The sequence below is a fragment of the Corvus moneduloides genome, chromosome 32, assembly GCF_009650955.1.
Source record: "Corvus moneduloides isolate bCorMon1 chromosome 32, bCorMon1.pri, whole genome shotgun sequence".
NCBI classification, from domain to species: Eukaryota; Metazoa; Chordata; class Aves; order Passeriformes; family Corvidae; genus Corvus; species Corvus moneduloides.
In genome coordinates, this window is record NC_045507.1 from 955,029 (window position 1) to 972,887 (window position 17,859).

The 17,859-nt window shown below is 60.5% G+C and overlaps 1 protein-coding gene across 4 annotated transcripts in view; it reads right to left on the reverse strand.

Moving 5' to 3' along the window:
* Positions 1–981: 981 nt before the first annotated feature.
* The window catches only part of VAV1 (vav guanine nucleotide exchange factor 1), a 33,065-nt gene continuing 16,187 nt past the window's right edge, over positions 982–17,859 (reverse strand). For 3 of the 4 annotated variants that reach the window (XM_032094509.1, XM_032094508.1, XM_032094507.1), the window contains exons 10-25: positions 17,623–17,719; positions 16,854–16,949; positions 15,417–15,485; positions 14,853–14,939; positions 12,834–12,919; positions 12,317–12,449; positions 11,322–11,431; positions 11,109–11,210; positions 9,434–9,531; positions 7,924–7,946; positions 7,710–7,755; positions 6,501–6,637; positions 4,886–4,951; positions 4,673–4,704; positions 1,671–1,787; positions 982–1,588 (exon numbers count right to left, since the gene is read on the reverse strand). In XM_032094509.1, coding sequence (XP_031950400.1) covers positions 1,417–1,588; positions 1,671–1,787; positions 4,673–4,704; positions 4,886–4,951; positions 6,501–6,637; positions 7,710–7,755; positions 7,924–7,946; positions 9,434–9,531; positions 11,109–11,210; positions 11,322–11,431; positions 12,317–12,449; positions 12,834–12,919; positions 14,853–14,939; positions 15,417–15,485; positions 16,854–16,949; positions 17,623–17,719 — 1,471 coding nt within the window. In that variant the 3' untranslated portion in view covers positions 982–1,416. The remainder of the gene's footprint in view (positions 1,589–1,670; positions 1,788–4,672; positions 4,705–4,885; positions 4,952–6,500; positions 6,638–7,709; positions 7,756–7,923; positions 7,947–9,433; positions 9,532–11,108; positions 11,211–11,321; positions 11,432–12,316; positions 12,450–12,833; positions 12,920–14,852; positions 14,940–15,416; positions 15,486–16,853; positions 16,950–17,622; positions 17,720–17,859) is intronic. The other variant, XM_032094510.1, reaches the window with a different exon arrangement.

Here is a 17,859-nt window from a genome sequence, read left to right on the forward strand (position 1 = left end):
GTTCCTAGGAGTTATGGGTGACCCTGAGGAAGGATTTGGGCTTGCCGGATTTCTGGGATGTCCCCCAAGGAGCTTTTGGGGTCGCGCTCTCACCACCAGCCCCTTGAAGGCCTTTTTCTCGGTGACCCTATAGAGCCCCTCGCTCGCCGTCACCTTGATGTGAATTTGGGGGTCCTGGGGGTTATGGGGTGACCCTGAGAGGGGACTTGGGGTTCCTGGGAGGGCTGGGGAAGGATTTTGGGTCTCGTGGGTTATGGGGTGACCTTGAGGATGATTGGGGGGGCTGGGGGTTATGGGGACCTGAGAGGGGATTTAGGGTTCCTGGGAGGGCTGGGGAAGGATTTTGGGTCTCCTGAGGGTTATGGGGTGACCCTAAGGAAGGATTTGAGGGGTTCTGAGGGTTATGGGGTGACCCTGAGGATGATTTTGGGTCTCCTGAGGGTTATGGGGTGACCCTGAGAGGGGATTCGGGATTCCTGGGAGGGCTGGGGAAGGATTTGGGGTTCCTAGGAGTTATGGGGTGACCCTGAGGAAGGATTTGGGCTTGCCGGGATTTCTGGGATGTCCCCCAAGAAGCTTTTGGGGTCGCGCTCTCACCACCAGCCCCTTGAAGGCCTTTTTCTCGGTGACCCTATAGAGCCCCTCGCTCGCCGTCACCTTGATGTGAATTTGGGGGTCCTGGGGGTTATGGGGTGACCCTGAGAGGGGACTTGGGGTTCCTGGGAGGGCTGGGGAAGGATTTTGGGTCTCCTGAGGGTTATGGGGTGACCCTAAGGAAGGATTTGGGGGGTTCTGAGGGTTATGGGGTGACCCTGAGGATGATTTTGGGTCTCCTGAGGGTTATGGGGTGACCCTGAGAGGGGATTCGGATTCCTGGAGGGCTGGGGAAGGATTTGGGGTTCCTAGGGTTATGGGGTGACCCTGAGGAAGGATTTGGGCTTGCCGGATTTCTGGATGTCCCCCAAGAAGCTTTTGGGTCGCGCTCTCACCACCAGCCCCTTGAAGGCCTTTTTCTCGGTGACCCTATAGAGCCCCTCGCTCGCCGTCACCTTGATGTGAATTTGGGGGTCCTGGGGGTTATGGGGTGACCCTGAGAGGGGACTTGGGGTTCCTGGGAGGGCTGGGGAAGGATTTTGGGTCTCGTGGGAGTTATGGGGTGACCTTGAGGATGATTGGGGGGGGGCTGGGGGTTATGGGGTGACCCTGAGAGGGGACTTGGGGTTCCTGGGAGGGCTGGGGAAGGATTTTGGGTCTCCTGAGGGTTATGGGGTGACCCTAAGGAAGGATTTGAGGGGTTCTGAGGGTTATGGGGTGACCCTGAGGATGATTTTGGGTCTCCTGAGGGTTATGGGGTGACCCTGAGAGGGGATTCGGGATTCCTGGGAGGGCTGGGGAAGGATTTGGGGTTCCTAGGAGTTATGGGGTGACCCTGAGGAAGGATTTGGGCTTGCCGGGATTTCTGGGATGTCCCCCAAGAAGCTTTTGGGGTCGCGCTCTCACCACCAGCCCCTTGAAGGCCTTTTTCTCGGTGACCCTATAGAGCCCCTCGCTCGCCGTCACCTTGATGTGCTTCACCTCGCCGCGGTACCTGCCACGCCCGCGGGGTTGGGGTCACCCGGGGGGTACTTTCGGGGTTTCCCCTTGACCCCAAAAGCGCCCCCGCTCCCTACTTGAGGCTGATGGCGAAGTCGGCGGGGTCCTTGAGGCGCTGGCGCACCAGGAAGGCGCCGTCCGAGCGGGGGGACAGCGCCCGCTCGGCCCCCGCGCGCTCCAGGGCACCCCCGAACCTGCGCGGGGTGACCCCAAAAAATGGCACCGGGCAACCCCAGAGGAAAAGGGTTTGGGGAAGGGTGGGAGGGAAAAGATTTTGGAGGGGGGGGGGGGGGGGGGGGGGGCAGGGGAGATTTGGGGGTCCCAGGGGAGAATTTGGGGAGGTCTCAGGGGAGGATTTGGGGAGTTCAGGGAGGATTTGGGGTCTCAGGGGAGGATTTGGGGGTCTCAGCGAAGGATTTGGGGTCTCAGGGGAGAATTTGGGGTTCCAGGAAAGGATTTGGGGTCCCAGGGGAGGATTTGGGGTCCCAGGGGGGATTTTGGGGTCCCAGGGAAAGATTTGGGGGTGCCAGGGAAAGATTTGGGGGGTTCGGGGGAGGATTTGGGACGTTCGGGAGGATTTGGGGTCCCACGGGAGGATTTGGGGTCACAGAGGAGAACTTTGGGGGGGTCTCAGGGGAGGATTTGGGGAGTTCAGGAGGATTTGGGTCTCAAGGGAGAATTTGGGGGGCCCAGGTGAGGATTTGGGGGGTCTCAGCGAAGGATTTGGGGTCTCAGGGGAGAATTTGGGGGGTCCAGGGGAGGATTTGGGATGCCAGAGAAGAATTTGGGGTTCCAGGAAAGGATTTGGGGTCCCAGGGGAGGATTTGGGGTCTCAGGGGATTTGGGGGTCCCAGGGAAAGATTTGGGGTGCCAGGGAAAGATTTGGGGGTTCGGGAGGATTTGGGAGTTCGGGGAGGATTTGGGGTCCCACGGGAGGATTTGGGGGTCCCAGAGGAGAATGTGGGGGGGTTCAGGGGAAGATTTGGGGTCCCACGGGAGGATTTGGGGTCCCAGGGAGAATTTGGGGGTTCAGGGGAAGATTTGGGGGTCCCAGAGGAGAATTTGGGGGTCCCACGGGAGGATTTGGGGTCTCAGGGAGGATTTGGGGTCACAGAGGGGGATTTGGGGTCACAGTGGGGGATTTGGGGTCATAGAGGGGGATTTGGGGGGCCAGGGAAGGATTTGGGGATTCCAGGGAAGGATTTGGGGTACCAGAGGAGGATTTGGGGTCACAGTGGGGGATTTGGGGTCACAGTGGGGGATTTGGGGGTTTGGGGGAGGATTTGGGGTACCAGAGGGGGATTTGGGGTCACAGTGGGGGATTTGGGGTCATAGAGGGGGATTTGGGGATTCCAGGGAAGGATTTGGGGGTTCCAGGGGAGGATTTGGGGTCCCAGGGGAGAATTTGGGGGGTTCAGGGGAAGATTTGGGGGTTCCAGAGGAGGATTTGGGGGTCCCAGAGGGTGATCTGGGGTCCCAGGAAAGGATTTGGGGTCACAGAGGGGGATTTGGGGTCCCAGGAGAGAACTTGGGGGTCCCAGAGGAGAATTTGGGGTCTCAGGGAAGGATTTGGGGTCCCAGGGGAGGCTTTGGTGGTCCCGGAGGAGAATTTGGGGTCCCAGGGAAGGATTTGGGGTCCCAGGGGAAGATTTGGGGTCACAGAGGGTGATTTGGGGGATCCCAGAGGGGGATTTGGGGGTTCGGGGAAGGATTTGGGGTCACAGAGGAGAATTTGGGGGGTCCCAGGGGAGGATTTGGGGGTTCAAGGAAGGATTGGGGAGTTTGGGGGAGGATTTGGGGTCCCAGGAGAGGATTTGGGGGGTCCCAGAGGAGAATTTGGGGTCCTGGGGAGGATTTGGGGTCCCAGGAGAGGATTTGGGGGGTCCCAGAGGGGGATTTGGGGTCCCGGGGGAGAATTTGGGGGTCTCAGGGGAGGATTTGGGGCGTTCGGGGAGGATTTGGAGTCCCAGAGGAGAATTTGGGGGTCCCAGGGGAGGATTTGGGGGTCCCAGAGGAGGATTTGGGGTCTCAGGGGAGGATTTGGGGGTCCTGGGGAGAATTTGGGGGTCCCAGAGGAGGATTTGGAGTCCCAGAGGAGAATTTGGGGGTCCCAGGGGAGGATTTGGAGTCCCAGGGGAGGATTTGGGGTCCCAGGGGAAAATTTTGGGGTTCCGGGGGAGGATTTGGGGGTCTCAGGGAAGGATTTGGGGTCTCAGGGGAGAATTTGGGGGGTCCAGGGGAGAATTTGGGGATCCCAGAGAAGAATTTGGGGTTCCAGGAAAGGATTTGGGGTCCCAGGGGAGGATTTGGGCTCCCAGAGGAGAATTTGGGGGTCTCAGGGAAGGATTTGGGGTCCCAGGGAGAATTTGGGGGGTTCCAGAGGAGGATTTGGGGTCTCAGGGAGGATTTTGGGGGTCCCAGGTGGGATTTTGGGGTCTCAGGGAGGATTTGGCGGTCCCGGGGAGAATTTGGGGGGTTCCAGAGGAGGATTTGGGGTCCCAGGGAAAGATTTGGGGCGTTCGGGGGAGGATTTGGGAGTTCGGGGAGGATTTGGGGTCCCACGGGAGGATTTGGGGTCCCAGAGGAGGATTTGGGGGTCCTGGGGAGAATTTGGGGGTCCCGGGGAGGATTTGGGGGTCACAGAGGGGGATTTGGGGTCTCAGGGGAAGATTTGGGGGTCTCAGCGAAGGATTTGGGGTCTCAGGGGAGAATTTGGGGGGTCCAGGGGAGGATTTGGGGATCCCAGAGAAGAATTTGGGGTTCCAGGAAAGGATTTGGGGTCCAGGGGAGGATTTGGGGGTCTCAGGGAAGGATTTGGGGGTCCCAGAGGAGAATTTGGGGTCCCAGGGAAGGATTTGGGGCTCCCAGGGGAGGATTTGGGGGTCCTGGGGAGGATTTCAGGGTCTCAGGGGACGATTTGGGCTCCCAGGGGAGGATTTGGGGGTCCCGGGGAGGATTTCGGGGTCTCAGGGGAGAATCTGGGGTCCCAGGGGAGGATTTGGGGCTCCCAGGGGAGGATTTGGGGGTCCCGGGGAGGATTTGGGGGTCTCAGGGAAGGATTTGGGGTCCCACCACCGACCAGGGGTACACGGACAGATCCGGCAGCGGCACCTGAGGGGGGGAGAGGGGGAGGAGCAGAATTTAGGGGAGGGTCCAGATGAGACCCCCCCGCCCCCTCCTCCCCTGAGATCCCAGAGCCCCCTCCCCAAATCCCCCGGGACCCTCCCCCCTCAAAGATTTTTTTTTTTTGGGGGGGGGGGTTTGGGGAGGTTTTTGGGGTCCCCAAACTCACGGGCACGAAGGGTCTGACGGCGCTGCTGGGGAACCAGCCCAGCTCCCCGCTGGCCACGTTCCGGCCCTGGGGGGCGAAATTTGGGGGGTGCAGGGGGGTGTCCCGAGACCCCCGGGGGGGTGGGAAAGACCCTGAGGGGTCCCCCGAGACCCCCCAGGAATGGGGAAGGGTCCTGAGGGTCCCTCCTGGCCCTGGGGGTCCCCATCCGCCGCCCAGACCCCATTTCCCACTGCGGGGGTCCCGGCCCCAACATTGGGGTCCCACCCAACCCTGGGGGTCCCATCCCCATTTCAGGGGTCCCATCCCCATCTCAGGGGTCCCATCGCCCTCCTTGGGGGTCCCTTTCCCATTTCAGGGGTCCCAACCCTACCCCGGGATTCCCATCCCCACCTTGGGGGTCCCATCCCCACCCTGGGGATCCTAAGCCCACCCTGGGGGTCCCATCCCCATTTCAGGGATCCCATCCCCACCCCGGCGTTCCCACCCCCACCCTGAGGGTCCCATCCCCACTTCAGGGGTCCCAACCCACCCTGATGGTCCCATCCCCATCTCGCAGGTCTCACCCCCACCCCGGGGGTCCCATCCCCATTTCAGGGGTCCCAACCCCACCCTGGGGGTCCTAATCCCACCCCGGGGGTCCCATCCCCACCCTGCGGGTCCCAACCCCACCCCGGGGGTCCCATCCCCACCCCGGGGGTCCCATCCCCATTTCAGGGGCCCCAACCCCACCCTGGGGGTCCCATCCCCATCTCGCAGGTCCCATCCCCATTTCAGGGGTCCCATCCCCATTTCAGGGGTCCCACCCCCACCCTGGGGGTCCCATCCCCATTTCGGGGGTCTCAACTCCACCCTGGGGGTCCCATCCCCATCTCAGGGGTCCCATCCCCACCCCGGGGTTTCCACCCCCACCTCGGGGGTCCCATCCCCATTTCAGGGGTCCCGTTCCCACCCCGGGGGTCCCTTTCCCATTTCAGGGGCCCCATCCCGGGGGTCCCATCCCCATCTCGCAGGTCCCATCCCCATTTCAGGGGTCCCAACCCCACCCCGGGGGTCCCATCCCCATTCCAGGGGTCCCATTCCCACCCCGAGGCTCCCATTCCCACCCTGTAGGTCCCATCCCCATTTCGGGGGTCCCGTTCCCACCCCGGGGGTCCCATCCCCATTTCAGGGGTCCCATTCCCACCCCGGGGGTCCCATCCCCATTTCAGGGGTCCCATTCCCACCCCGGGGGTCCCATCCCCATTCCAGGGGCCCCAACCCCACCCCGAGGCTCCCATTCCCACCCCGGGGGTCCCATCGCCATTCCAGGGGCCCCAACCCCACCCCGAGGCTCCCATTCCCACCCTGGGGGTCCCATCCCCATTTCGGTGGTCTCAACTCCACCCTGGGGGTCCCATCCCCATTTCAGGGGTCCCATTCCCACCCCGGGGGTCCCATCCCCATTTGAGTGGTCCCAAGCCACCCTGATGGTCCCATCCCCATCTCGCAGGTCCCACCCCCACCCCGGGGGTCCCACCCCCACCCCAGGGGTCCCACCCCCACCCCAGGGGTCCCACCCTCACCCCGGGGGTCCCACCGCCCCCCCCGGGTGCCCACCCCGCCCCCCATCCCCCACCTGCCACCAGAGCTCCTCGGCCTCGGCCACCGTGACCTCGACGACGTCGCCGGGGCTGAGGCGCAGGGGGGGGGCCAGGACCCCCGGCGGGGGGGGCACCCCGCTGTAGGGCTGGGTGCTCTCCATTTTGGGGAGCCCTGGGGGCGGGGGGGGGCCAAGGGGTGAACCCCGAGTGTGGAACCAGCCCCCCCCCCCACCCACCACGGGACGCCCAAAAATGGACTGGGGGGGGTCAAAAACCCCCCGAGACTCCCAAAAATGGACTGGGGGGGGGTCAAAAACCCCCTGAGACTCCCAAAAATGGACGGGGGGGGGTCAAAAACCCCCAAGAATGCCAAAAATGGACGGGGGGGGTCAAAAACCCCCAAGGACCCCAAATTTGAATTGGGGGGGGGTGGATCTCCCCAAGGACCCCCCAAATCTGCCCCGGGGGGGGTCGGGACCCCCCCAAATTTAAATTGGGGGGGGGGCAGATCCCCCTCAAAGAACCCCCCAAATTTGAATTGGGGGGGGTCAGATCCCCCCAAGGACGCCCCCCAAATCTGCCCCGGGGAGGGGTCAGATCCCCCCAAGGACGCCCCCCAAATCTGCCCCGGGGAGGGGTCAGACCCCCCCAAGGACGCCCCCCAAATCTGCCCCGGGGAGGGGTCAGACCCCCCAAATTTGAATGGGGGGGGGTCAGATCCCCCCCCAAGGACCCCCCAAATCTGCCCCGGGGGGGGTCAGACCCCCCAAATTTGAATGGGGGGGGTCAGATCCCCCTCAAGGACCCCCCAAGGACCCCCCAAATTTGAATGCGGGGGGTCAGACCCCCCAAATTTAAATTGGGGGGGTCAGATTCCCCAAAGGACCCCCCCAAATCTGCCCCGGGGGGGGTTGGGACCCCCCAAATTTAAATTTGGGGGTTCAGATCCCCCCAAGGACCCCCCAAATCTGCCCCGGGGAGGGGTCAGACCCCCCAAATTTGAATGGGGGGGTCAGATCCCCCTCAAGGACCCCCCAAGGACCCCCCCAAATATTCCCCGGGGGGGGTCAGACCCCCCAAATTTGAATTGGGGGGGTTCAGATCCCTCCAAGGACTCTCCAAATTTGAATTGGGGGGGTCAGACCCCCTCAAGGACCCCCCAAATTTGAATTGGGGGGGTTCAGATCCCCCCCAAGGACCCCCCAAATCTTCCCCGGGGGGGTCAGACCCCCCAAATTCCTCACCCAGCTCCCCCCGTTTCTTGTCGGGTCCCGGCCGCTGCGATTTGTTCTGGGGGGGGGAGGGGAAGGAGACCCCCGTGAGTGGGGAGGGGGGGTTGGGGGGGGGTTGGGGGGGCTGGGACCCCCCCAGGGACCCCCCAGGGAACCCCCAAGGGCCCCCCCCAAAAAAATCCGGGGATTTCAGCCCATTCGGAGCCGTTTTCCCGATTTTTGGTACCTTCCTGGGGCCGGAGCCAGGATCTGGGGGGGGGGGAAGGACTCGTTAGTGGGGGTAATTAGCGCTTTAATTAATTAATTAATTAATGGTGGCATAATTAGCCCATCACTAATTATTAATGGATAATTAGCCCACATCTTAATTAATGATGGGGTAATTAGCCCGTCCCCTAATTATTAATGGATAATTAGCCCACCTCTTAACTAATGATGGGGTAATTAGCCCGTCCCCTAATTATTAATGGATAATTAGCCCACTCCTTAATTAATGATGGGGTAAATAATTCGTGTTCTTATTAATGATATGGCGATTAGTCCGTGCCTTAATTAGTAACAGCTTCTCTTAATTAACTATGGGGTAGTTAAGTCCTCTCCTGATTAAGAATGGGGTAATTAGTCCCTTTCCTATTTAATGCTGGAGCCAATCAGAGCTGGGGTAATTAGCCCCTGCTCTAATTAATTATGGAGTAATTAGCCCCTCCCCTAATTAATGACGGAGGTAATTAAACCTGCCTCTAATTAATGATGGGGCTAGTTGGCCCCTCCCTTAATTAATCCTGGTGCTTATTAATGCCTGCTGTAACTAACGATGGCATTCATTAACCCATCCTCTAATTAATGCTGCGGTAATTAGCGGCCCACGGGTGACCTCTGTCAACCATCTTGTATCCCACAATGCCCTGTGCTGTGTCAGCCATCTTGTATCCCATAATACTCAATGGCAGCCATTTTGCATCTGATAATACTCTGTGTCAGCCATCTTGTATCCCACAATGCCCTGCGCTGTGTTGGCCATGCTGTATCTCATAATAATGGCAGCCATCTTGTATCCCACAATGCCCTGCGCTGTGTTGGCCATGCTGTATCTCATAATATTCAATGGCAGCCATCTTATATCCCACAATGCCCTGTGTTCTGCTGGTCATCTTGTATCTCATAATACTCAATGGCAGCCATCTTGTATCCCACAATGCCCTGTTCTGTGTCAGCCGTCTTGTATCTGATAATACTCAGTGTCAGCCATCTTGTATCCCACAATGCCCTGCGCTGTGTCGGCCATGTTGTATCTGATAATACTCAGTGTCAGCCATTATGTATCCCACAATGCCCTATTCTGTGTCAGCCATCTTGTATCTAATAATACTCAGGGTCAGCCACTTTGTATCCCACAATGCCCTGTGCTGTGTCAGCCATCTTGTATCCAATAATACTCAGCGTCAGCCACTTTGTATCCCACAATGCCCTGCTCTGTGTCGGCCATGTTGTATCTCATAATACTCAATGGCAGCCATCTTGTATCCCACAATGCCCTGTTCTGTTTCGGCCATCTTGTATCCCATGATGCCCCACTCTCCCCATCCTACTTACCCCCATCCCCACCCCATTTCCTCTCCATGTCCCCTCCCCAATCCCAAAATGCCCCTCCCCAATCCCAAAATGCCCCTCCCCCATTCCCTGATCCCCCTCCCCAATCCCACAATGCCCCTCCCCAATCCCATGATGCTCCTCACCAGTTCCGGCCTTCCCGCAGGTCCCCACCCGCCCCAGGCACTCCTTGTGGGCTGGGGCCCGGCAGCGGCTGCAGCGATAGCCCTGGTAGAAGGTGCCCCTGGGGACACAGGGGGGACACGGGGGGGACGCGGGGTCACGGCCACAGGGGACACCACCAGCCGTGCCCCACACCCACCTGAGCCCACCCAGGAGTGACCAATCCATGACCCACTTGGATCTTGGGCCAGGTTGGTCCCACTGGGATCATTCAACCTGGAGGGTCCAACCTTGACCTTGGCCCACCCAGGCCTTGATCCACCTTGGCTTTGACCTCCAAGCAACCCTTGACCCACCTTGGTCTTGACCCAACCCTTGACCCACCCTGATCTCCAACCAACCTTGACCCACCTTTACCCCTTGAACTCCACCCAACCTTGACCTCCACCCAACTCTTGACCCACTTTGGCCTTCACCCAACCTTGACCAACCTTGTCCTCCATTCTACCCTTGACCCACCTTGGCGTCCACCCCAACCCTTGATCCATCTTGAGCTCCAACCAACCTCTGAATCACTTTGATCTTGACCCACTTCATTGACATCCATTCAACCCTTGACCCACCTTGGTCTTGACCCAACCCTTGACCCACCCAGACCTCCAACCAACTCTTGACCCACCTTGACCCCTTGAACTCCACCCAACCTTGACTAACCTTGACCTCCAACCAACTCTTGACCCACTTTGGCCTTCACCCAACCTTGACCAACCTTGTCCTCCATTCAACCCTTGACCCACCTTGGCGTCCACCCCAACCCTTGACCCAGCCAGATCTCCAACCAACTCTTGACCCCCCTTGGTGTCCAACCAAACTTAACCCACCTTGACCCCTTGAACTCCACCCAACCTTGACTAACCTTGACCTCCAACCAACTCTTGACCCACTTTGGCCTTCACCCAACCTTGACCAACCTTGTCCTCCATTCAACCCTTGACCCACCTTGGCGTCCACCCCAACCCTTGACCCAGCCAGATCTCCAACCAACTCTTGACCCCCCTTGGTGTCCAACCAAACTTAACCCACCTTGACCCCTTGAACTCCACCCAACCTTGACTAACCTTGACCTCCAACCAACTCTTGACCCACTTTGGCCTTCACCCAACCTTGACCAACCTTGTCCTCCATTCTACCCTTGACCCACCTTGGCGCCCACCCCAACCCTTGACCCAGCCGGATCTCCAACCAACTCTTGACCCCCCTTGGTGTCCAACCAAACTTAACCCACCTTGACCCCTTGACCTCCACTCAATCCCTGACCCACCTTGACCTCCAGCCTTGACCCAACCTGGTCTTGACCCATCTTGTTTTCATCCACTCCACCTTCACCCACTTTGACCCCTTGACCTCCAACCAACCCTTGACCCACCTTGGAGCCACTCAAGGCTTGACCCCCAAGAAGCTCCTTGACCCCCCCAGCCTTTAACCCACCCAAGGCTTGACCCATCCTGACCCCACTCACCCCCTCCATCACCAATCCCACCTTGACCCACCCCAGGCTTGATCCTCCTTGACTTCACCACCCCCAAGGGCGTGACCCACCCAGATCTGACCCCACCTCCAAACCCGCCTGAGGCCTCCCCCTCTCCCAGCCCCCCCCAGCCCCCCCAGCCTCCCCAAGATGTAATTTCGGGGTGCTACCTCAGCAACATCTGGCAGGCCCTGCAGGACGTGGTGTCCTCGAAGGAGAACATCTGGAACTCGTGTCCGTCAGCCAGGGCGTGCTCGGGGAAGATGTTGGACCTGCCGGACATGGGTTGGAGGGGGACCTGGGTCTGGTGGGGACAAACTGGGCCACCCTGGGACCATCCAGTGGGGCAAGTGTGACCCTTCCATGGGGACACGGCCACCTACAGGGCCATCTCGAACTGCTCCAGCCACTTCTTCTTCAGCTCGCGCGTCTTGAAGAAGAGCTCGTAGTCCTGCAGCCCGGCCGTGTCCAGCAGCATGAAGGTGTGGGACCACTGTGAGGGTGGGGAGGGGTCAGCCACGCCCCCTGCATTGGTGGCACTGAGGACACTGGGGGTGGCCACACACCCCCCATCCCCAGGGTCACTGAGTGGTGGAGTGTCCACTGGGGATGTGGCCACTGGGGTTCACCAGGGACCAGGATCCTGGGATTCACCAGGGAACAGAATGTTGGGATCCACCAGATCTGGACATTTGGGAGTCCACCAGGGACCAGGATCCTGGGATCCACCAAAGAAAGGGGTTTGGGGGTTCACCAGGGACCAGGATCCTGGGATCCACCAAAGAAAGGGGTTTTGGGGTCCACCAAGGACCAGGATCTGAGGATCCGCCAAAGAAAGGGGTTTTGGGGTCCACCAGGGAAGAGGATCCTGGGATCCACCAAAGAACGGGGTTTTGGGATCCACCAGGGAAGAGGATCCTGGGATCCACCAGGAAACAATGTTGGGGTCCACCAGATGTGGACATTTGGGACCACCAGGGACCAGGATCTGGGGATCCGCCAGATCTGGATATCAGTGTCCACCAGGAAACAGGATCTTGGGAAACCTGTGTCCACCTGGATCCTTTGGGAAGAGGACACCGGGATCAGAGGGACCGGAACACGTGGGACCATGAGGGTTCTTTGGAAAGAGAACACTGGGACCCTGGGAACTGGACATCTGTGTCCACCAGTGACCAGGATCCTGGGATCCACCAGACCTGGACACTTGGGACCACTGGGAACTGGACACTTGGGACCACCAGTGACCAGCATTTTGGGATCCACCAGAGTGGACACCTGTGTCCACCTGGGTCCTTTGGAAAGAGGACACTGGGACCAGAGGAGCCTGGACACTGGGGTCCCCCAGGCCCTGAAGTCTCTGTGGTGTTCCCGGTACCTTCTTGCCGTCGCGGGGCCCAAGGCCACCGTCCCGCAGTTGGTGGCTCTGCAGGTCCACCATGTCCTTGGTCTCGTAGGAGTCCCCGCGGCGCTTGCAGATGATCAGGGCCTTGTCCAGCAGGAAGCCATACCTGGGGACAGTGGCAGGGGTGGCACCGTGTCCCCAAGGCCACCACGTGCTGTGGGGTGTCCCCGTCACTGTCCTGGAGTGGCCCTGGCTCCATGACAGTGGTGTCCCCAAGTGTCCCTGTGTTCCCATTCTTGCGTCCCCAAGGGTGTCCCCAAGGTTGTCCCCATGGGGGTGTCCCTGTTTTCCCATGTTCCCAAGGTGTCCCTCTGTTGTCCCCATGGTATCCTCATGGTGTCCCTGTGTTGTCCCCATTGATGTCCCCCATGTTCCCAGAAGTGTCCCTGTGGATGTCCCCAAGGTGTCCCCATATCTCTGTGGTGTCTCTGAGGTGTTCCTGTGGTGCCCTCAGGTGTCCCCAAGTTGTCCCCAGGTGTCCCTCGCCCACCTGTCCACCTTGGAGCGTCTCTCGGTGCTGGAGACCTTCAGCTCCCCATCGATCTTGGGGCGCCCGAACTGCGCCAGGGACTGCGGCTGGGAACGGGACACGGGAACGGGATGGGACATCGGGAATGGGACATGGGAAGGGGATGGACATTGGGAATGGGACATCGGGAATGGGACACCAGGAACAGGACACAGGAGTGGGATGGAGACATTGGGAATGGGACACTGGGAACGGGACATGGGAAGGGGATGGACATCGGGAATGGGACACCGGGAACGGGACACAGGAGGGGGATGGACATTGGGAATGGGCATCGAGAATGGGACACGGGAACGGGATGGGACATCGGGAATGGGACACCGGGAATGAGACATGGGAAGGGGATGGACATCGGGAATGGGACACTGGGAACGGGACACAGGAGTGGGATGGACATTGGGAATGGGCATCGAGAATGGGACACGGGAACAGGATGGACACTGGGAATGGGACACCGGGAACAGGATGGACATCGGGAATGGGACACCGGGAACGGGACGTGGGAAGGGGATGGATATCTGGAATGTGACACCAGGAATGGGACATTGGGAATGGGACACGGGAATGGGATGGACATCGGGAATGGGACAGTGGGAACAGGATGGACATCGGGAATGGGACAGTGGGAACAGGATAGACATTGGGAATGGGACACTGGGAACGGGACACGGGAAGGGGATGGACATCGGGAATGGGACACCAGGAATGGGACATTGGGAATGGGACACCAGGAATGGGACACGGGAGTGGGATGGACATTGGGAATGGGACATGGGGAACAGGATGGACATCAGGAATGGGACAGTGGGAATGGGATGGACATTGGGAATGGGACACTGGGAACGAGACACGGGAGCGGGATGGGCATCGGGAATGGGACACCAGGAATGGGACATTGGGAATGGGACACCAGGAATGGGACACGGGAGTGGGATGGACATCGGGAATGGGACATGGGGAACAGGATGGACATCAGGAATGGGACAGTGGGAATGGGATGGACATTGGGAATGAGACACTGGGAACGAGACACGGGAGCGGGATGGACATCGGGAATGGGACACCAGGAATGGGACATTGGGAATGGGACACCAGGAATGGGACACGGGAGTGGGATGGACATCGGGAATGGGACATGGGGAACAGGATGGACATCAGGAATGGGACAGTGGGAATGGGATGGACATTGGGAATGGGACACTGGGAACGAGACACGGGAGCGGGATGGACATCGGGAATGGGACACCAGGAATGGGACATTGGGAATGGGACACCAGGAATGGGACACGGGAGTGGGATGGACATCGGGAATGGGACATGGGGAACAGGATGGACATCGGGAATGGGACAGTGGGACTGGGATGGACATTGGGAATGGGACACTGGGAACGGGACACGGGAAGGGGATGGACATCGGGAATGGGACACCAGGAATGGGACATTGGGAATGGGACACCAGGAATGGGACACGGGAGTGGGATGGACATTGGGAATGGGACATGGGGAACAGGATGGACATCGGGAATGGGACAGTGGGAACAGGATGGACATTGGGAATGGGACACTGGGAACGGGACACGGGAGCGGGATGGACATTGGGAATGGGACCACAGGAATGGGACACGGGAACGGGATGGACGTTGGGAATGGGACATCGGGAACGGGATGGACATCGGGAATGGGACACAGGAATGGGATGGGCAGCAGGAATGGGCCAATCACGGGAAGGGGACATCGGGAATGGGACACCTGGGAGGGGTCCCAAGGGGAGGCTTTGGGGGGTCCTGGGGGGTCCCCACCATGTTGTGCAGGCAGAGCCGGACGCTCAGGGGGATTTGGGATCATCTGGGATAATCTGAGGCTGGGGAAGTTTGGGGGTCCCAGGAAGGGTCAGGGGGTCCCAGGAAGGGTCCCAGGGGGTCCCAGGGGGATTTTGGGGGTCCCAGGGGGGGCTTTTGGGGGTCCCGGGGAGGTCCCCACCATGTTGTGCAGGCAGAGCTGGATGCTCGTGAGCTGCTTTAGGGTCTCGTTGTCCCGTTTGACCTCGTTCACGCACTGGGCCAGGTCCTGGGAGAGTCAGGGGGTCCAATTAGAGACCCCCGAACCCCCAAAATCCCCTCAGGAGCCCCCAAAATCCCCTCAGGAACCCCCAAAATCGTTCCAGGAGCCCCAAATCCTCCCAGAACCCCCCCAAATCCTCCACGGAATCCTCAAAATCCCCCCTGCAGGAACCCCCAACATCCACCAGAAATCCCGAATTTTCCACAGAAACCCCAAAATCCCCCTGCCCAGGAACCCCCAACCCTCCCCCCAGGAAGCCCCAAAATCCTCCCTGGAACCCCCAAATTCCCCTCAGAACCCCTCAAATCCTTCCAGGAACCCTCAAAATCCCCTGCAGGAACCCCCGAATTCCCCCAGAAACCCCAAAATCCCCCTCAAGAGCCCCCAGCCCCCACCCCCGCCCCCCCCCCAGGAAACCCCAAAATCCTTCAGGAACTCCCAAATCACCCCAAAATCCTCCCAAAATCCCTCCCCACCCCGCACCCTCATGGCGTCCAGCGCCCCCCGCAGCCGCTCCCGCTCGGCCGCGTCCGGGGTCAGCTTCACCAGCTCCTGGGGGCAAAGGGGCAGCGGTCAGGGGGTGCCCAGGTGTGCCCAGGTGTGTCCCCAGGTGTGTCCCAGGTGTGCCCAGGTGTGTCCCCAGGTGTGTCCCCAGGTGTCCCCAGGTGTGTCCCATGCGTGTCCCAGGTGTCCCCCAGGTGCCACTCCCTCCTCAGGTGTCCCAGGTGTCCCCAGGTGTCCCCAGGTGTCCCAGGTGTCCCAGGTGTGTCCCAGCTGTCCCCAGCTGCCCCCAGGTGTCCCAGGTGTCCCCAGGTGTGTCCCCAGATGTGTCCCAGCTGCGTCCCAGCTGTGCCCAGGTGTCCCAGCCATCCCCAGGTGCCCAGCTGTGCCCAGGTGTGCCCAGGTGTCCCCAGGTGTCCCCAGGTGTGTCCCCAGGTGTCCCCCAGCTGTGGCCCAGGTGTGCCACTCCCTCCCCAGCTGTCCCCAGGTGTCCCCAGGTGTGTCCCCAGGTGTGTCCCACGCGTGTCCCAGGTGTCCCCCAGGTGCCACTCCCTCCCCAGGTGTCCCAGGTGTCCCCAGGTGTGCCCAGGTGTGTCCCCAGGTGTCCCCCAGGTGCCACTCCCTCCCCAGGTGTCCCCAGCTGTCCCCAGGTGTGCCCAGGTATCTCCGGGCATCCCCAGGTGTGTCCCAGGTGTGCCCAGGTGTCCCACATGTGTCCCAGGTGTCCCAGCTGTCCCCAGCTGTGCCCAGCAGTGTCCCCAGGTGTCCCCCAGGTGTCCCAGGTGTGCCGCTCCCTCCCCAGCTGTCCCCAGGTGTGTCCCAGGTGTGTCCCCAGGTGTCCCAGGTGTCCCCCAGGTGCCACTCCCTCCCCAGGTGTCCCAGCTGTCCCCAGGTGTGTCCCAGCTGTCCCCAGGTGTCCCCAGGTGTGTCCCCAGGTGTCCCCAGGTGTGCCCAGCTGTGTCCCAGCTGTCCCCAGGTGTCCCCAGGTGTGCCCAGGTGTGTCCCAGGTGTCCCCAGGTGTGCCCAGGTGTGTCCCCATGTGTGTCCCAGCTGTGTCCCAGGTGTGTCCCCAGGTGTCCCCAGGTGTGTCCCACGCGTGTCCCAGGTGTCCCCCAGGTGCCACTCCCTCCCCAGGTGTGTCCCAGCTGTCCCCAGCTGCCCCCAGGTGTCCCAGGTGTCCCCAGGTGTGTCCCCAGATGTGTCCCAGCTGCGTCCCAGCTGTGCCCAGGTGTCCCAGCCATCCCCAGGTGCCCAGCTGTGCCCAGGTGTGTCCCAGGTGTGTCCCACACGTGTCCCAGGTGTGTCCCCCAGGTGTCTCAGGTGTGCCACTCCCTCCCCAGGTGTCCCCAGCTGTGCCCAGGTGTGTCCCAGCCATCCCCAGGTGTCCCCAGGTGTCCCCAGGTGTCCCAGGGATGTCACCTGGAGCAGCAGGTGGTATTTCAGCACCCTCTGCATGGGCACCATCAGCAGATCCCGCAGCGAGAAGCGCCCGTTGTTGGCGCGCTGGGAGCACTCCTGGGGACAGTTTGGGGTCAGTTGGGGTCAGCTGGGGTCAGCTGGGGTCGGTTGGGGTCAGCTGGGGTCATCTGGGGTCATTTGGGGTCGTTTGGGGTCATTTGGGGTCGGTTGGGGTCAGCTGGGGTCAGCTGGGGTCAGTTGGGGTCACTTGGGGTCATTTTGAGTTATGGGAGGACATTGGTGTCATTGTGGTCATTGGGATTGGGAGGGGTCAGAGGGACTGGGGTCACTGGGGGCAGTGGGGGTCAGTGGGGCCACTGGTGTCCTTGAGGTCATTGCGGTCATTTGGGGTTATTGAGGTCATTGGAGTATTTTAGGGTCACTTGGGGTCATTTGGGGTCATTTCAGGTCATTTGGGGGTCATCTGGGGTCATTGGGGATCTGGGAAGGGGGGACTGGGGTCATTTGGGGTCATCAGGATGGGGATCAGCAGGGGTCAGTTTGGGGTCATCAGGGTCATTGGGGTCATTTGGGGGTCACAGAAACTGGGAGAGGTGGGGGGGATTTGGGGCCTTTGGGGTCATTGGGAGGGGTGGGGGGAGATTGGGGTCATTTGGGATGATTTGGGATTATTTGGGTCATAGGGATTGGGGGTTTTTGGGGCTACCTGGAGGTTCTGGGGGATTTCGGGGTGGTTTTGAGGTGGTTTTGGGGTGGTTTTGGGATTCACCTGGAGCTTCATGCGCAGGTCAGTGCAGGTGGACAATTGGTCCAGGCGCCGGGCGGCCGCTTCCACCTGGCTGCAGTAGCGGCCGTAGAGCAGGAACCTGGGATGGACACCCCAAATCCACCCAAATCCACCCAAAATCCAACCAAATTCACAGAAATCCACCCAAAATTGACCTAAATCCACCCAAAATCCACCTGGCTGCAGTAGTGGCCGTTGAGTAGGAACCTGGGATGGACA